This window comes from Xiphophorus maculatus, chromosome 22 (genome assembly GCF_002775205.1).
Source record: "Xiphophorus maculatus strain JP 163 A chromosome 22, X_maculatus-5.0-male, whole genome shotgun sequence".
NCBI lineage: Eukaryota > Metazoa > Chordata > Actinopteri > Cyprinodontiformes > Poeciliidae > Xiphophorus > Xiphophorus maculatus.
In genome coordinates this window covers 28,317,898-28,333,423 of record NC_036464.1, presented here as the reverse complement: position 1 = coordinate 28,333,423, position 15,526 = coordinate 28,317,898, and the positions used below count along the sequence as shown (strand labels likewise).

At 37.5% G+C, this 15,526-nt stretch overlaps 1 protein-coding gene across 9 annotated transcripts in view; it reads left to right on the top strand.

Annotated features, from left to right (window-relative positions):
- The window catches only part of LOC102221619 (attractin-like protein 1), a 361,245-nt gene that overhangs the window by 114,254 nt on the left and 231,465 nt on the right, over positions 1-15,526 (top strand). For 8 of the 9 annotated variants that reach the window (XR_002752045.1, XR_002752046.1, XR_002752047.1 and 5 more), the window contains 3 exons: positions 1,664-1,851; positions 6,021-6,234; positions 6,545-6,736. Coding sequence is in view for 6 of the 9 variants with exons in the window: in XM_023327068.1 (XP_023182836.1) it covers positions 1,664-1,851; positions 6,021-6,234; positions 6,545-6,736 (594 nt within the window). In the remaining 3 variants the exon portion in view is untranslated. Of the gene's footprint in view, positions 1-1,663; positions 1,852-6,020; positions 6,235-6,544; positions 6,737-15,526 lie in introns of those variants that run through there. The other variant, XM_023327071.1, reaches the window with a different exon arrangement.

Sequence of the window (15,526 nt, the reverse complement as noted above, 5' to 3'; positions counted from 1 at the left end):
CTGGAATCTGCATTTGTAACCAGAACTTATAGCATCATTTAGTATGGAACCTTTTGATGGGTCATTGACTTCACAAATTAAATGAAAATGTATTTGTGTGTGAAACCATTAGTGTGACGCTCTGACATCTCTTGTAATTCCACCTGGAGATGTATTTGGTTGTAAGACTGGTAATGTTTAGGGGAGAAGGGAGTAGTGCCGCCATCTTGGCAGCTCTGGCCTTTTCTTCAGACACACTGTTGTGAAAGATTATTCTAAATGATCTGATGTGTTTATTTTTGTTTTTTTCACAACTATAACCCAGTCTATCTAAATTCTTTATTTTTGTGCTATTATTTTTTTTCCTCCAGTCATCCATATTTCTCCTTCTGTTCCTGTCAGATATTGCCCTTTTACTGTTACCTTTATAAATACTGAAGAATGCAGGTATTTTCTTCTCTGTTGGTTCGAAGGTTGGTGATGGAAACCATTACAGGTCTTAATGCAATTAGTCATTGAGACCAAAATAAACAACTAAAGAATGTTTTCCTTCTATAGTGACCTGTATGAGAACAATGAAGTTTGTGTGTTTCATAAATTAATCCATTTGCTACTGAGAAAATGTAGCATACCTGTGGATTAAGAAAATAGAATCTAATAACATTTTCACTATTTCGCTTATTCCAGAAATCGAAAGTTTATGTAAGTGTAATGAATTTATTTTATAATTTCATTACACTTAAAGTGAAATATTTCAAGTCTATTTTTCTTGTAATTTTTGTGATTTTTGGCCTACAGGTATTGAAAACACTGGTACAGTAATTCATGCAAGAGGAAATAGTGCATGACCTATTGCATAAGAATAAACATATTTTTAAAAAGCTTGACATGAAAAAATCATTTCTAATTGATTATATGTAATATGAAAATTGAGACACCAAATTCTGACAACAAATAAAAGTTTGAAATATTTTACTCTGTGTAATATGAGTTTCAGTTTTTGAAATAAGTGACAAAAATATGAAACCTTTTACAATATTCTAAAGTTTTGAGATGTAGCCCACTTGGAAGTTGTTCTTTGCTAATTTGCTTGTTTGCTTGTTTTGTCTTAATACCTAAATATGTAATCAGACTTTTTAAAATAGGCCTATAATTGTTTTAATACTGTTTTTCAAGTAAAATCATTTTAATGTAATTTTAATTTTTTACCATTACTGTGGAATGGGGTTTAACTAAATGTGGCTTTGGAAATTACACAGGAAATTACACAGCATTCTGTGGCATGATGAACTACCAAATGTTACTGTTATGGTTTTTATATTACAGTAAATCAAATGCTATGTCATACTGATATGATGTAGAAATTTCACAAATGTGTGAAAAAGTGACGTTTGCTAGCTGTTTGTATGGCAGCATGCTAAGGATTAGCATACATGCACACTTACCCTCAGAAAGTTGTCATGTAAACAGCCCTTATTTTTTCTTTCAACTATTTTATATATTTTTCAAACACTTTGTACCTTATGCTCAGGCTGGGATTTGTGAGATTTGTGTTGTTTGAAGATTAAATGACCTAACCAAATCCAAGTGATTTGGTCAGGGGTTAGACAGCCATTTTTCTCATATATGAATTCTAACATGTAGAGAGCAAAAGCAGTAGAGCTGTGCTTGTTTGTGTGCCTAGGGCAGCTTTGTGGGGATGGCTGGTACCACGTCGGGGACGTCTGCCTGAGGATCAACTCCAGCAGAGAGAGCTACGATAACGCACAGCACTACTGCAAAAACCTGGGAGGAAATATAGCCTCTCTGCTCACAGACAACCAAGTTGGTTTTGTTCTGGAGGAGCTACACAAGTATGAGCTCGAAAATCAGGTGGGTGCCTGTTTTAAATCCACCAAATAATGCACCAGGACCTGGCCATTATTTTTACTAGTGCTGTCTGTTGCAAATCCATTTTATTTGTGAGCATTAATTGTTGAGACTGGATTTCATCTCAGGAAACACTTTGTTTACTTCTAAATAGAATGTATTTGACAAATATTTTTGTCTGAAAAGATGAAGTAAATTAGAACTTTATTTGTTTTTGTCCTTCGTCTTCATGTTTACCTTTTCTTAAACATATTAGAAAAGATATAAATATTCCTTTGAGATCTACTCTTCCTCAAATAACATATTTAAAGATGTCTTTTGAAATGAAATGTCTCAGTTTTGAAAGCTTGAAACCTTTCGGCGTGGGAATAAAGGTTGGTGTATACAAAGTCAGTGAGAGAAACAATTATTAATCATTTTAGTTCATTGTTGAAATGAAAGTGTTTGATTACTGTGAACAGATCTCATGTGTACCTTGGCGTTTATTCTTTAAAACATTGCAGACCCAGTTTGATTCATTGCTAACAGCTACACCGCCTGTTACGCTAACATCATAAATTTGTAATGTTTTATAATTAGATGCCAAGGAATGTTTAGTCCAGAGATTATATAAACACTTATTTCAAATGATCATGTAGCAGGAACCGATAAATAATAAACCAGTCTGGGTGGATTATTTTTCTGTCTTGCATAATTCAGCATTACTGACTTCACATGATGAATCATAGATCATGTTAAAGTCTTTAAATGTTTAAGCTAGTACCACACAGCTCCTCTGGATTCTCAGTTCTGAGAAAAGGAGAGGTACTTTTTTTTCAGTTTCATATTTCTGTCTTTTACTTCCCTGAGGAGTTAAACAATGTTTCTTTTTTTTTTTATCTCAGCCCATCACAAAGCACAGATAAAGTTAATTTGTGTCAGTAAATCCAGATGTGTGGAAAACATCTGGCAGCTTGGAAGGGAATGTTTAACATGCTTTCCTTCTGTAATGCTTATGTAGATGTAAATTAAGAAGATCTGGGACTTGTTTTACCTCACACAGTGCTTCTGATTTCAGCAACATCTTTAACAACTGAAGATAAAATTGCTTCAACTCTAGATAGTTTACGTTTGATTTCAAGCTTACAGCAGGGCGGCAGTTTCACTTTTTTCCTCTGAACTACAAGTGTTTTATTATAAGTTACAGTTGGTGGAAAATATTTCCTAATCATTACTGGCCATTATCAACAAATCACACTTGTTTTCTCACAATAAAGTGTTCACAAATTTAATTCATTTAGCTGAAGTACATAGCAGACTCGCTAAACATCTGGAATCAGTTTTTGCTTTTGTAATGCCTTCTTATGAAGACATTGCAAACTTATTTTAATAATTAGTGTTAAGTCTGGCTTAAGGCACTTTTCCACCAGACTGCCTCTAAATGGTTCGGTCCGGTCCGCCTCAGCCAGATTCATTTTCTGTTAGCAGATCCAGCGCAACTCAGCCTGGCTGTTCTCAGATTTTTGTACCTACTTCAGCGGTAATACTAACAGCACCGATCGAGATACAGCACAGAAACCATCTGTTTAACAGCTGACCACATCCATTGATTGGCTTGTGATTTACATCACTGACAACTCCGAACAACAGTATTAGCTGTGGACCGTCTGCTATCAGGGAGCTGATATGGAGGAGCAGTGAGAGTTTAATCACTAGTAGTGCCAGGAACACATGCGATAAGTTTTGCTGCAGAATGACCGTGATTTAGTTGCTCTGAAGTACTGACTGTAATAAAGAAGAGAAAAACTGGTCAGCTGGTCAGCTTTCTGACAGAGCTGCAGTTTAGTGTTGACATTGTGAAACACCGGAACTACAGTACATAATATTAGCTTGTGATGTGAATTTTATTTTCCTTTTGAATTAAAAAAACAAGTTCATGCTTGGCTAGTGGTTTATATCTTTTGACTGCATTGCCTAAATCCAAAGGTTTGCATATTTAAAAAAAAAAAAAGTGCCACAATATAATTTTATTTATACATATAGAGAAAACTGATCAGAGTCTTTATCATTATAATTTATTTCTTACAGAAATAAATTTCTGTAAGATAAAATAAAACGTGGGGTTTTTTGAGTCCATCAGAACCAGAAGCTTGAGGTTCTCCATTGCTGAATATTGCTCAGCAATGGAGAACAAACATCATTGGAGAGTTGACCATAGCTGCTGCTGCTCATGTCCCGCCTACCATAGTGAGGAACAGAGCGTATAATGGAAAAGCTCACTGCCTGGGTTACAACCGAACGTTAACAAGCTAGTGTGTGACTTGCCAGTTGAAAAGAGTCTTAAGATGGAACCACAACAGGTATTTGGAGAGATCTTCTGAGGAATAAGCAAGCAAGGCATGAGTGTGTACCTAATTAGGCCTGATGGAATCATTCTGACTGTTGGGAGCATGCACAAAACTTCTGGGCTTCGATTGTGATTGTTTGCTGGCATACCTAGGTCGTGGATGTGGCGGAGCCTGGTCAGATAATCTGAAGGAGAATAGGCCATACCAACCTCATCGACCTCATACTTGGGTATCAGCCCCACAAACCAAAACCAGGTCCAGTAAAAAACCATGACCCAGATTTCACAAAGCTAAAATGAACAACAAGCTAATCAAACTCAGAAAATACTTCTGTATGATTTGTAACAAAGAAAGATATTTTTGTCCATCCACATGATTTTCTTTCACCAAGAAAGATGCATAGGATAAAATTACTACCTCAAATGACATGCTCAGCAGTGTGCTTGACTCGGTACAAGGAAACCTCCTGACCTGCATCCTTTCAATAGCTAAAAAGAAAAACAAAAAAACTTTATTCCTCTCTTATAATGTCACAACTAATTGTAGAAGTACAGAAACCTCCCGTCATTACTCTGAAATCCTCCAGATTAAAAGGAAATAGCCTAGCTGTGGTAGCTATGACGATACCACCAATCATCATAGGATCTTCCTACTGAAGCTTTTTTTTCTTCCAACGTTCAGATGAACGTAAGAGTCCTGTGACTGAGACTGGAGGGCGGTTTTAATCTGGCGTGAAGCAGCCCTGGCTTTTCCAGTGGTTCCAGTGTTTTTGTTTTTTTTTATTATTTTTCTCTACCTCTTTTTTTTTTTTTTTTAATCGCCCCGCAAGGGGTCTTTTTTTGGTGGGCTCTAGTGTCCCTTTTTTCAAAGTAGGCTGACAGGAAAGGGGGAAGAAGAGGGGAGAAGACATGCTGTAAACGTCGTCGGGTCCGGGAGTCGAACCCGCGACAAGGCCATGTTGCCTCTGAATGTGGGTCGCGCTAACCCCTCCGCCACCACAGCACGCCCTCTCTACCTCTTTTGCTCTCGTTTTGTTCTTTTGTTTCAAAACTAACAGAAAAATCTTTTTTTTTGTTTAATTAAGCTCAATTTATCAATTTTTCACCATCTGACATATTTAGGTTCAATACCTGCAGCTCTAATCAGTTCATTTACTTAACTAATGTTGATGTTAATTCCTGTTTCCATTCCTTCTTGGACATTTGAAGTTTTTTTTTTTTTTTTCCATTTTTTTCTCCGAGGAGTTTTTGCAGCGTTAGTGGCTCGTATTTTTTTGACAGTAGGCAGACAGGAAGGAGGGTGAGGAGAGGGGGGAAGACATGCGGCAAAGGTCGTCGGGACCGGGAGTCGAACCCGCGATGTCGGCGTTGAGGACTAAGGCCTCCAAACGTGGAGCGTGCTAACCCCCTGCGCCACCACAGCATTTGAAGTTTGATTTGGTTTTTACCTATTATTGTTGGAGTTTTTCTCAAGCCCTAAACGTTTTGTTTTGAAATTTGCTTCACATTTTATTGCCACAGGAACTCCACCAAACTGAGGCCATTTTTCATAGCTGTTATGAAGGAAATAATTTAGAGAGCAATAAAGACAGACTATGAGAAATGTCAGTACTTGAAACTTAAAATGGATTCCTAGAGAAAGTGACACAAAAGGAACAGGCAGTTCATACAGTACTGGTTCCCTGTTTATGTGAGATGATCTCATGTACTGTTGCACATTTGAATGTGTTAGTATCTGTTAGCAGCTGTTTTTTCTGTAGTCTTTGGTCAGTCAACCAGGATCTACATATATTGATAGTTTTGAACAGAGACTGTAGATTAATAAGATAAAGCTGTTCTTCCACAGAGGTTATCTCCGTGGGTGGGCCTGCGGAAAATCAACGTGTCCTATTGGGGCTGGGAGGACGCGTCCCCATTCACCAACAGCACTCTTCAGTGGTTGCCAGGGGAGCCCAGTGATTCAGGCTTTTGTGCCTTTTTGGAGAGAACGGAGTCGGCCGGACTTAAAGCCAATCCCTGCACCGCCACCACTGACGGCCTGATCTGTGAAAAAGCTGCTGGTGAGGAAGAATGAATGAGACAAAATGGTGGGGGAGGTAGAAGAACTGGTTCAGATCACAAGATCTACATCTAAGGGCTGAAACTATGGGTTTTGGATTAAATAAGAGGTGATTAAAAAAATGACATATTTTAATGACGTACTCATGTGTCCACTTCATGACTTCAGCGTGTGAAAATTGGTCACTTGGATCATCATGCGTCTTTAAAATCTGTTTTCTGCTTCAGTTTTCTGTGATTCTTAAAACAAACTCATAACTGATTGAGATTTTCTGTCTCCTTCCACGTCTGTCCTTGTGTCCTGCTGCTCAGGGAGTCTGCAGAGTCAAAACGCTCGTCCCTGCAAGACACCATGCGCCCTGCGGACCAGCTGCGCCAACTGCACCAGCCAGGCCATGGAGTGCATGTGGTGTGGGAGCACCCAGCGGTGCGTGGACTCCTCGGCGTACGTCATCTCTTTCCCGTATGGCCAGTGTATGGAGTGGCAGACCCAGGAATGTTCTGGTAAGGTCTGGGGATTTTATTTCATAAATGAATGTGTTTAAAAACTTTTATTTACTCCAGAATTAAAAAAATAAAAATAATGAGGTGATTAAGTTGGCAAGCATCCATAGATCAAGTAATATATGCCCGAATCAGTCTTCTGCAGGTTGTACTTTGAGCTTTTGCTCAAAAAAGCAACCAATCAGCTGCTCCTGGTTTGAAAAAAAAAACAAAACAAAAAACACAAGCCAGCACAAAAATATTGTTGCCATGGTTGCACATGGTATGCCAAAATACCCTAAATAATTCTGAACAAAAGGCCACAAAAAAAAAAATCTGAACTAACGTCACATACCATTTTGAATATGTTTCTCCATGATTATGAGAACGGTTCTTAAACCTCTCACAATAAATTTTGCTGGATTATATGATACATTGTCCCAATAATTACTGTGATAAACATCTTTTTTGAGACCATTTTCAAATAACTTATTGATAATAACATAATAATGCATGCTTGCTCTCTTAAAGAGCAATAAGTTTTAATTTTGTAAAGAACACTGAACACTGGAATTGGAAGATATTTTAAATATCCGAAATAAAAGAAATGACTGAAACCAATAAGTAAAACATGATGTCTCTGTACACAAAATTTCTCTTTAAAAATGATTAATCATCAGAATGAAAGTTGTCAAGGGTGTTTTAATTTGTCATGCGATTCATTGATTAAGGCTTGTGTATGACATTTTTACTTTAGCATGAGTGTTTGCAATGTTTTTTATCAGTTGCTATCGCTGGGTTTTAGCTTTAATGCAGTATGTGAATAATGATTATAGGAAATAGTGATCCTTATTATTAAGAGTCACACACACAGATTAACACACATTCCAGCCTGGAGGCAGAACCACAACTCATGTAACTACAGGGCAGAAAATGAATGTTTACTGTGACAGAGGTGACACAATCTGAGCTATTCTCTGCCTCGGCTTCATATTTTGTAGCAGTTCACTTTAAGTTCAGGGGCTCCCCTCATATAACTTACTTTTTTGTTTTGTTTTAATAGACTTTAAAACAGGATTTTATTTTCTTAATGTACCTAGTTTTTATTATTTTCATAATACAACAAGACAGATAAGTAAGAAAAAACCTGCACTCTTTTTTTATCGTTCAGTATATTTTTGTCAAAGTATTTCGAAGCAAAACGTCTTATGATTTTTCATTCGTAAGACAAACATGCACTTCTCTATAAAATGTTCTTGTTTCTAAATTTAAAGACACAGCTTCAAAGTCATATCTTTTGTCTTTTGTTGTTTTGTTTTTTCTCTCTCTTTCCTGGAGTTGAGTGTAGACAGCGTTCCTGTCTGCAGTTTGAGGCCATGATTGTTTTCCCATCTTTTGTGCTAACTTCACTTCTTCATCAGCTCCTTCTCTTTTTCCGTATTCATCTGAAGCTGGGTGGCAGACGGTGTGTAGGAGGTTTTTGTTCTGCTACTTTTTTACCTTTGTTGCTCAGAGTGCACTGCTTTGCATAAAATATGACAAATGTTCCTTTTATTACTTCAGATAGGACGTTGTTCATTTAAAGTCTATCAGCCTTATTGCTTTCTAACCTTCTGCTTCAACTTTTTGTTTTATGGAATATTAATGTCTTGTTATATTTCCTACTGAATACAATATTCTTGACATTTGTCTAAGAATTTTATCTTAAAAAAAGATTTGATTGGCTGCAGCATTGGAGTGTAGTTCCATACTTTAACTCTGGCTGGTGACAACAGACCTACTTCTTATCTTTGCACACTAAAATTCTTTTCAGATGTTTGAATGTTTCGGAAACTTGTTCGATTCACTCCCTTTAGAAAATTGGGTTGATTCAGATGAACACTTTCTGCAATATTGTATAAAAATAGTTTTAAGAACAATTTTATAACTTCTTAGATGGGAAAATGTTAGGAAAATGTTAAGTTCATGTTCATGTTAGGTTTGGTAAATAGCCAAAGTATTTCCTTTTTTGACCATCGGTGTTTTTGCTTTCATTTTAATATCATAGATATATCCAGCAGCATTTTAGTCACTCTTTAAACTTGGCAAAACTCAGCAAGGGTTATTTCAGAAAGTTCTTAATTTTGGCCCTTTTAACTTGGCCATTTTAGCTTGTGGTACAAACTGTGTGAACGCCACTGGCCTTCAAATTCCATTCTTTGCTCACTGCCTCTGGTCCTGTACTTGCAATTATTTGGCTTTAAATAATGCTTAAGTTAGGTATATAGATGTCTATGTTTGTTTAATACTAAATTAGCGCTAAGGTTGTAGCAGCATAAATAAAAACATTTTGCCAACGTGTTGAACAATTTTTGGAGAAATCTGAACTCACATAGCTTTAGCCACTTCTGATGGTGCAGATCACTGAAGTTACGTTTTCATTCTTAGCTGCTAAAAATGCTGCAATGATGCAGTTGCCTGATGTAAGGTAACATGGGCATCCTATTTATTTCCCCCAAATTTAACTATTTTTTCTAAACGTTGTAAGTAGGTCTCCGTAATCCCATGATAAATGAAAATTATCAACCTCATTTTAAATTTTCAGCTTTGTCATTTCTTCATGCCTTTTTCTCTTTTTATTGATGACACTGGATAAAAAAGGGCTTCGCTCTGGTGCTCTCCACTGACCCCTCACTTCCTCATTTCCTTAGCGTAAGGGAGGAGTGAACTATTGCATCTGGTAGTCTGATATGTCCATCTTCTCTGTCTAAATCTAATGATTACTGAAGGGCAATACAGTATACAGATATCATAATCTGTACTCTTTTGGTTGAACATAGTTTTTATTTCCACTTTGGTTTTATGTTGTGTTTAGTTTTTATTCAAGTGCATTTTTTTAGAGTCCATTTTATTTTCGTTTTTGTTTTTTTATTTTGTTTACCAGTTTCAGTGTTAAGTGTTCTTTTGAAAATAAAGTTTATTTATTTTTGGCAGGATGTACTTGCATTATTATGTCATTACCATTACATCAGTTTAAAATGGTCTTCAAACAATATTATTATTTATCGCAATAATTTTTGAGACAATGAATTGCTCAGCAAAATTTGTTATTGTGACAGGCCTAGCAATAATAGGACAAGCACTGATTTATTCTGTATGTAAATCAAGCAAAATGTCATGAAAATCTGTTTGGAATAAAGCAAGTTAGCGGTGAATTAAAACCGCAGGATAATTACAGACTTTAGTGGGTTTGCTGCAGCTCAACATTTCATTGGATGCTGGGTCAGTCACAGTTTTCTTCAGCATTTGCCTGACTCTAAGGTTAAATTGTGCTGTAATTTTTTTCAGTAGTTTATATCCAAATACATTCTTTTAAAGGTTTTCAGTATCACATGAAGTTTAACTATAACAATCTCAGTTCATACCACTTTTTATCTCTTCATGACCACAAACTACAGTGTTTTTTATTGGAATGTTATGTGAGAGACCAATGCAAAGTACTGCCTCGTTGCGTGAAAGTGAAATAATACAACAGTTTGTAAACCCCAAAAGGTGTAGCATGCACTTGTACTAGAAGAGATTAGAGTCAGCACAATGTAAATTCACATCCCACTGATACTACAGCTGCAGGTCTTTTTGATTATATTCTTAGCAGCTTTGCCCACCTTGAAACTGAGATTTCTTTCCTGTTTAGAAAATAACTCAAACCCAGTTAGAGTAAGTGGAAAGCAAATGTGAAAATTTAATTTCCATTCTTGCCACAGATTCTAAATTGAATGTAGATTTTAACCAGGCAATTCTAATACTTGAACATTCTTCAATCTCAGTCATTCTATTGTAGCTCCAGTTGTATGTTTTCATTAGTTCTCCTGCTTTCCCAGTCTGGATGTCTTCTACTGCGTCCAACAGGTTTTCCTCCAGGATTGTTCTGTATTTAGCTCCTTCCATCCGACTATCAACTCTGACCATCACCTCTATATTTCGTTAAGGGGGTGTTGTGTTCAAGATGATGTGCAGTGTTAGTTTTCCATCCCACCATTGTCACCGAAAAGGTAGAGTTTGGATGAATCCATCTTGAGTATCTTCTTCTTTGTCTCTCCATGGACTGTGTCAAACTGCCTTCTGGACTTTTTATGGCTTTCATTTTTAAAATGGCATTCTTAATGCCATTGTTTCATCTGTTATGTAGAGTACACAACTAATAGTTATGGACAAATACCATATGTTGACATTTATAGTTTGACAAGAAAGAGTAAAAAAATCTACCAACTGGCAAAAGCACTGATCTGTTTGATCCATTGCCTTCTTTTGTCTGTTGTTTTACTGTGCAAAAGACTAAACTCAGTGTCAGTTGGTTAAAAGTGGGGTTTGTCCTAAAAACAACAAAACATCTCTAACAGATGTATCAATAAATTATATCAAAAAAGCAACCACCTTGTAATATTTTCTTATCAGTCAGTGACAGGTGGAAGACATAAAAATGATTGTGTTTTCAGCTGGGATGTAATAGTATTCAAAAAAAGACTTGTCAGTTCTAGTGTTAATATTGTTGTGTTGAAGACAGATGCCTTTTGGGTTTGAGCTTCCAGGGATGTGGCAGTTAATCTGAGGGAGGATAACTCATTCAGGCTGCATCCAGTTAGATCAGTCAGCATGATCAATCATCACTTTATCAACTCAGACCTGAACATGAGTGGCTTAAGCGTTAATATGTTTTGCTTTAGCTTTGCAGAACATAATAAAACTATGTTGAAAATTCTCTCAATGTTTTCTTTTCCCTCAGAGAAAACCTCAACTTAGCTCATATTAAAAGTTAACCCACCCTTAAAGCAAAAAGTGTCACTACGAAGTAAACGGTACAATTAAACAGTTACTTGGACTTGGCAGAGAAATAACTTGAGATCTAGCCGGATAAGCATTTCAGAGATGTTGGGTGTTGTATTGGGTTCAGTATCAAAACGTAATAGTGAACTGATAATGTCAGGTCTCACTTTGGCATCTCTGGAAAGTATATATTTGAATTCATCTGGTATCATCCATTTGCTCCAGCAGTTTTTGACGGCAAGTGTCTCTGAAGTTGGCACTTTACATATCTGTGAGCCTCCATGCTCAACTGTCAACCCAGCCAGACATGGTGTTTGCCTTGCCTTTTCTTCTGAGCCTGGGGATCTGCACTGCAGCACGTTCTCTCTCTCTCTCTCTCTTTTTTTCTCTCACTCTCTCTCCTGAGAACATCCTGAGAAAACCGCCCAAGAGAGAAGACAAATACTGCTTTCAAGAGCAACATCATCCCCCTATGGTCTGAGTGTGAGGCTAACCAATCACACTCAGTAAGGACACCAAGCGTGATCTTACTGAGTGACGTAGACCTTATCTGCACCTTGTCATCTTCCCATTCCTGTTCTATCGGTACGCAAGTGACAACACCTCAGTCAGCCCATCTTTAAAACTCCTGAACAAATGTGTTTCCATTGACCATATAATTGTGCAATTTGACATTTCAAAGGATTGTGGTGCAGAATGTTTTTTAGAGACTTATTGCATGACCAAACTTGGTCATGTGTGATTTTAATTGCATTTCTTATTTAATGGGAATTGTATTTTTTCAACATTAGAAGAATATTGACAAAGCTTTGTGCATATTTGCAAATGCAGCTAATGGTCTGATACAGGACCAACAGGAGGTTGGTCGGATAGTCCACTGGTGTGCTCAGGACCACCAGGAGCTTTACCTGCTGGAAAAGACTGGAAATGACTGTGGACTTCTGGGAAACATCCCACACATTCCTTCCCCTCTCCATCCTTAACAACACAGTTCACTGTGGATCATTTCCAGGTCCTAGGACAATCCCTATTTTCAGACCTGAGGTTGTCCTCACATACAGACACTGTTAGCAAGAAGGTCCAGTAGAGACTGTACTTCCTGTTGCAACTGCAGAAGTACAACCCTCCTTTGGAGATGCTGGTTATTTTCTACACTGCAATTTTTCAGCCTCTTCTGTGTTTGTCCATCACTTTCTATTTCTATTCGGTTATTATGCCAATTTTGAGCAAGCTTTTAAAATTTCTAAAAAAAAAAAATAGAAAATGCAAGTTAGACGTGTTTCTATCAGGCTCTGGTTTGAAGCCGGTCTCTGAAATGAAAGCAATAAAATCCTTAATTTGATTTTACTATGTGAAATATTACTTTTTTATATTATAGACATTAATTGTCAAAAGAGCAATTGAGGAACTGAGTGCAGTGAGGCTTAGCAAACAGCTCTTTAAAGGTGACTGTGGCTGTGGTGAGACTAACTTTAGATCAGTATGAGTTTTGAGTGATTCAAGCCAACATGGAGGGGTTGGGGGAGGGTTACTGTGTGTTCGTTCAGCTTTCTGACGGTTATTCTATTAGAAATGATTTAAAAAAAAAACTAATTATTCCTCTAGTTTTGAAATGATCTACTGACAGTGAAGTCTTTTGTCTTTGTCAAATAATGTCTAAGGAGATTCCAGTTCATCAGAATGAATGCCCAACTAAATCAACAGTGGCATGCACAGGCATTTTGGGGCACAGGTGCTCAACTAGAAAAAAAGTTATGTCAATTATATCATTGGCTGTTTTCATATTTTTAATACCCAGTCAGTGTTGTACTGCCTGGGTTTAACAAAGACCTTTCATCTTTGTCTTAATTTTGTTTAATTACTAACTCAAAAATGAAAGTAATACCACTTTTGTGTTAAAACAAATTTATTTCATGAACAGCCAAGTCACATTAGGCAAAGTAAATATTTACCTTCGTGGCAAAGAAAGACGTGGCTTTGTGCGGATTAGTTTTATCCTATTGAAACTTCTGTCATTGTCTTTGAAGTATTGACAGAGGTGCAAAATTCAGTGAGAGCTGTCAGAGAGGGGATGGAAATAAGCAAAAGTTAAATTTAGAGGGAAGAGCACAGTAGGAGAGAGAATCAAAGGCTTGATTTCTTCCTCTGTTATTCCATTTATGCCTAAAGGGGATATGATACTGAAAAAGAAGCAGTGGATGATGGCTTAGTTAGTTGGGGGAGAAGGAAAAATAAAAATGTAGATGAGAAATATAGATGGAACAACCAAGCACAAGTTTGGTTATTCAGGCAGGGAAAGAAGAAATGAATCAGTGTTGTGTGTTGAATAATGCAACCGCAGCAAACGCACAAACAGAGGACGGGGTCCACATTCTGAGCTGGGACACACGGAACGAGATGCTTGTGAAGCCGGAACATCTGTGGGCTTTTGGAAATGGCTCTCACTGAAAGAGGAAACAGACTTCTCGTGAAAATGCAAATTTTACCCGCTTTCGCATTTGAATAATCTCACTGGCCTGCGAGAGACAACCTCTTGATAAGTTCTGTCTATTGTCGTGTTCACGCCAACAACCCTACAAAGTCTCACCTTCCCCTTTGTGTTTATATGAGTGTACGCTGCGCAGCCTGTCTTTGTGGAGGAAAACTTCTCACAACAGGAAACGAGTCGAAGCTCCGAGTAAGAGCGAAGCAAAGCTGACAAAAAAAAAAAAGCTGTAAAGTTAAGTTTGGAGTGGCATATTTCCAGAAAATACACGCATAAAACACACAGTTGATTTCTTATTCGTGTCACCCTTTGCCTGTTTTCCTACCTATGCCAGTATCTCAATATGGAGATTTTTTTGTTGTTTTTGTAGAGTAGCTTTGAATGCCATACCATAAAACAATGTGTCATTTTTTAATTTTCACCTCAGAAGTGCTTTTTGAATGTCACATCCACTTCATGAATACAAATGCCTCTCCAAATGCTGGAAGGTGGTGAAATGGAAAGTCCATTTCTCTATAAATGCTCAGAATTAAAGAAATGTACAAAACTTTAATTGGGGAGGTGACTCTTCTTTGCTAGTCTAATATTGTGATTACATCCGAACCTAATCTATGAAAATTAGCTCATGTAAAGCAAAAATCTGGGAATACAGTCAGAATGAATCTTAACAGGATTACACTTTGATTGCGCTTCTAGTCATAAATGAATAAACATCATCAGCAGTTATATCCTGAAAGACCATGGAGTTACAACAACACTTAGTTGATTTTAAGGAACACCATACGTGCTGAGAATCTATCCCCATATCATTATAACACCCCCACCTACAGTCTGGATCATTAACACAAGGCAACAAGAATCTATCTTTCCATGTTTTCTGTTCCAAGTTTCAACCACCTTAATATTGCAGCTGAAAACAGGACTAACCAGACAAACTGTTATTGTCCAATTTTGGTAATGTGGTGGGAATTCTGTGAGATTCCTGTTCTTTGCTGAAACGAGTGTTAACTGATGTACTGTATTTTTTGGACTATAAGCCACTACTTTTCTCCCACGCTTTGAACCATGCGGCTTGTAACTCAGTGCGGGATTTCTGTTGATTTTTCTTCAACCGCCAGGGAGCTCTTTTTTTTTTTTTTTTTTTTTTACCCCTCCAGGGGGTCTTTTGTGGGCTCTAGTGTCCCTTATATGACAGTGGGCTGACAGGAAACAGGGAAGGAGAGGGGGGAAGACATGCGGCAAATGTCGTCGGGTCCGGGAGTCGAACTCGCGACGGCCGCGTCGAGGACTGAGGGCCTCCAAATACGGGTCGCACTAACCCCTACGCCACCACGGCACGCCCAACCAGAGAGCTCCTTAGCAGGAAGTGAATCATTGGGAGTCAAAATTGGAAATCAAAGAAGAAAGCGCTAATTTTCATTTAGAACAAGCACATACTAGCAGCAGGTACAACGGAGAAAGTTCTTCAAACTCATACTCCCTCATCATGGAAACCATACAAAGAAGTTCATATGATGCTGCTT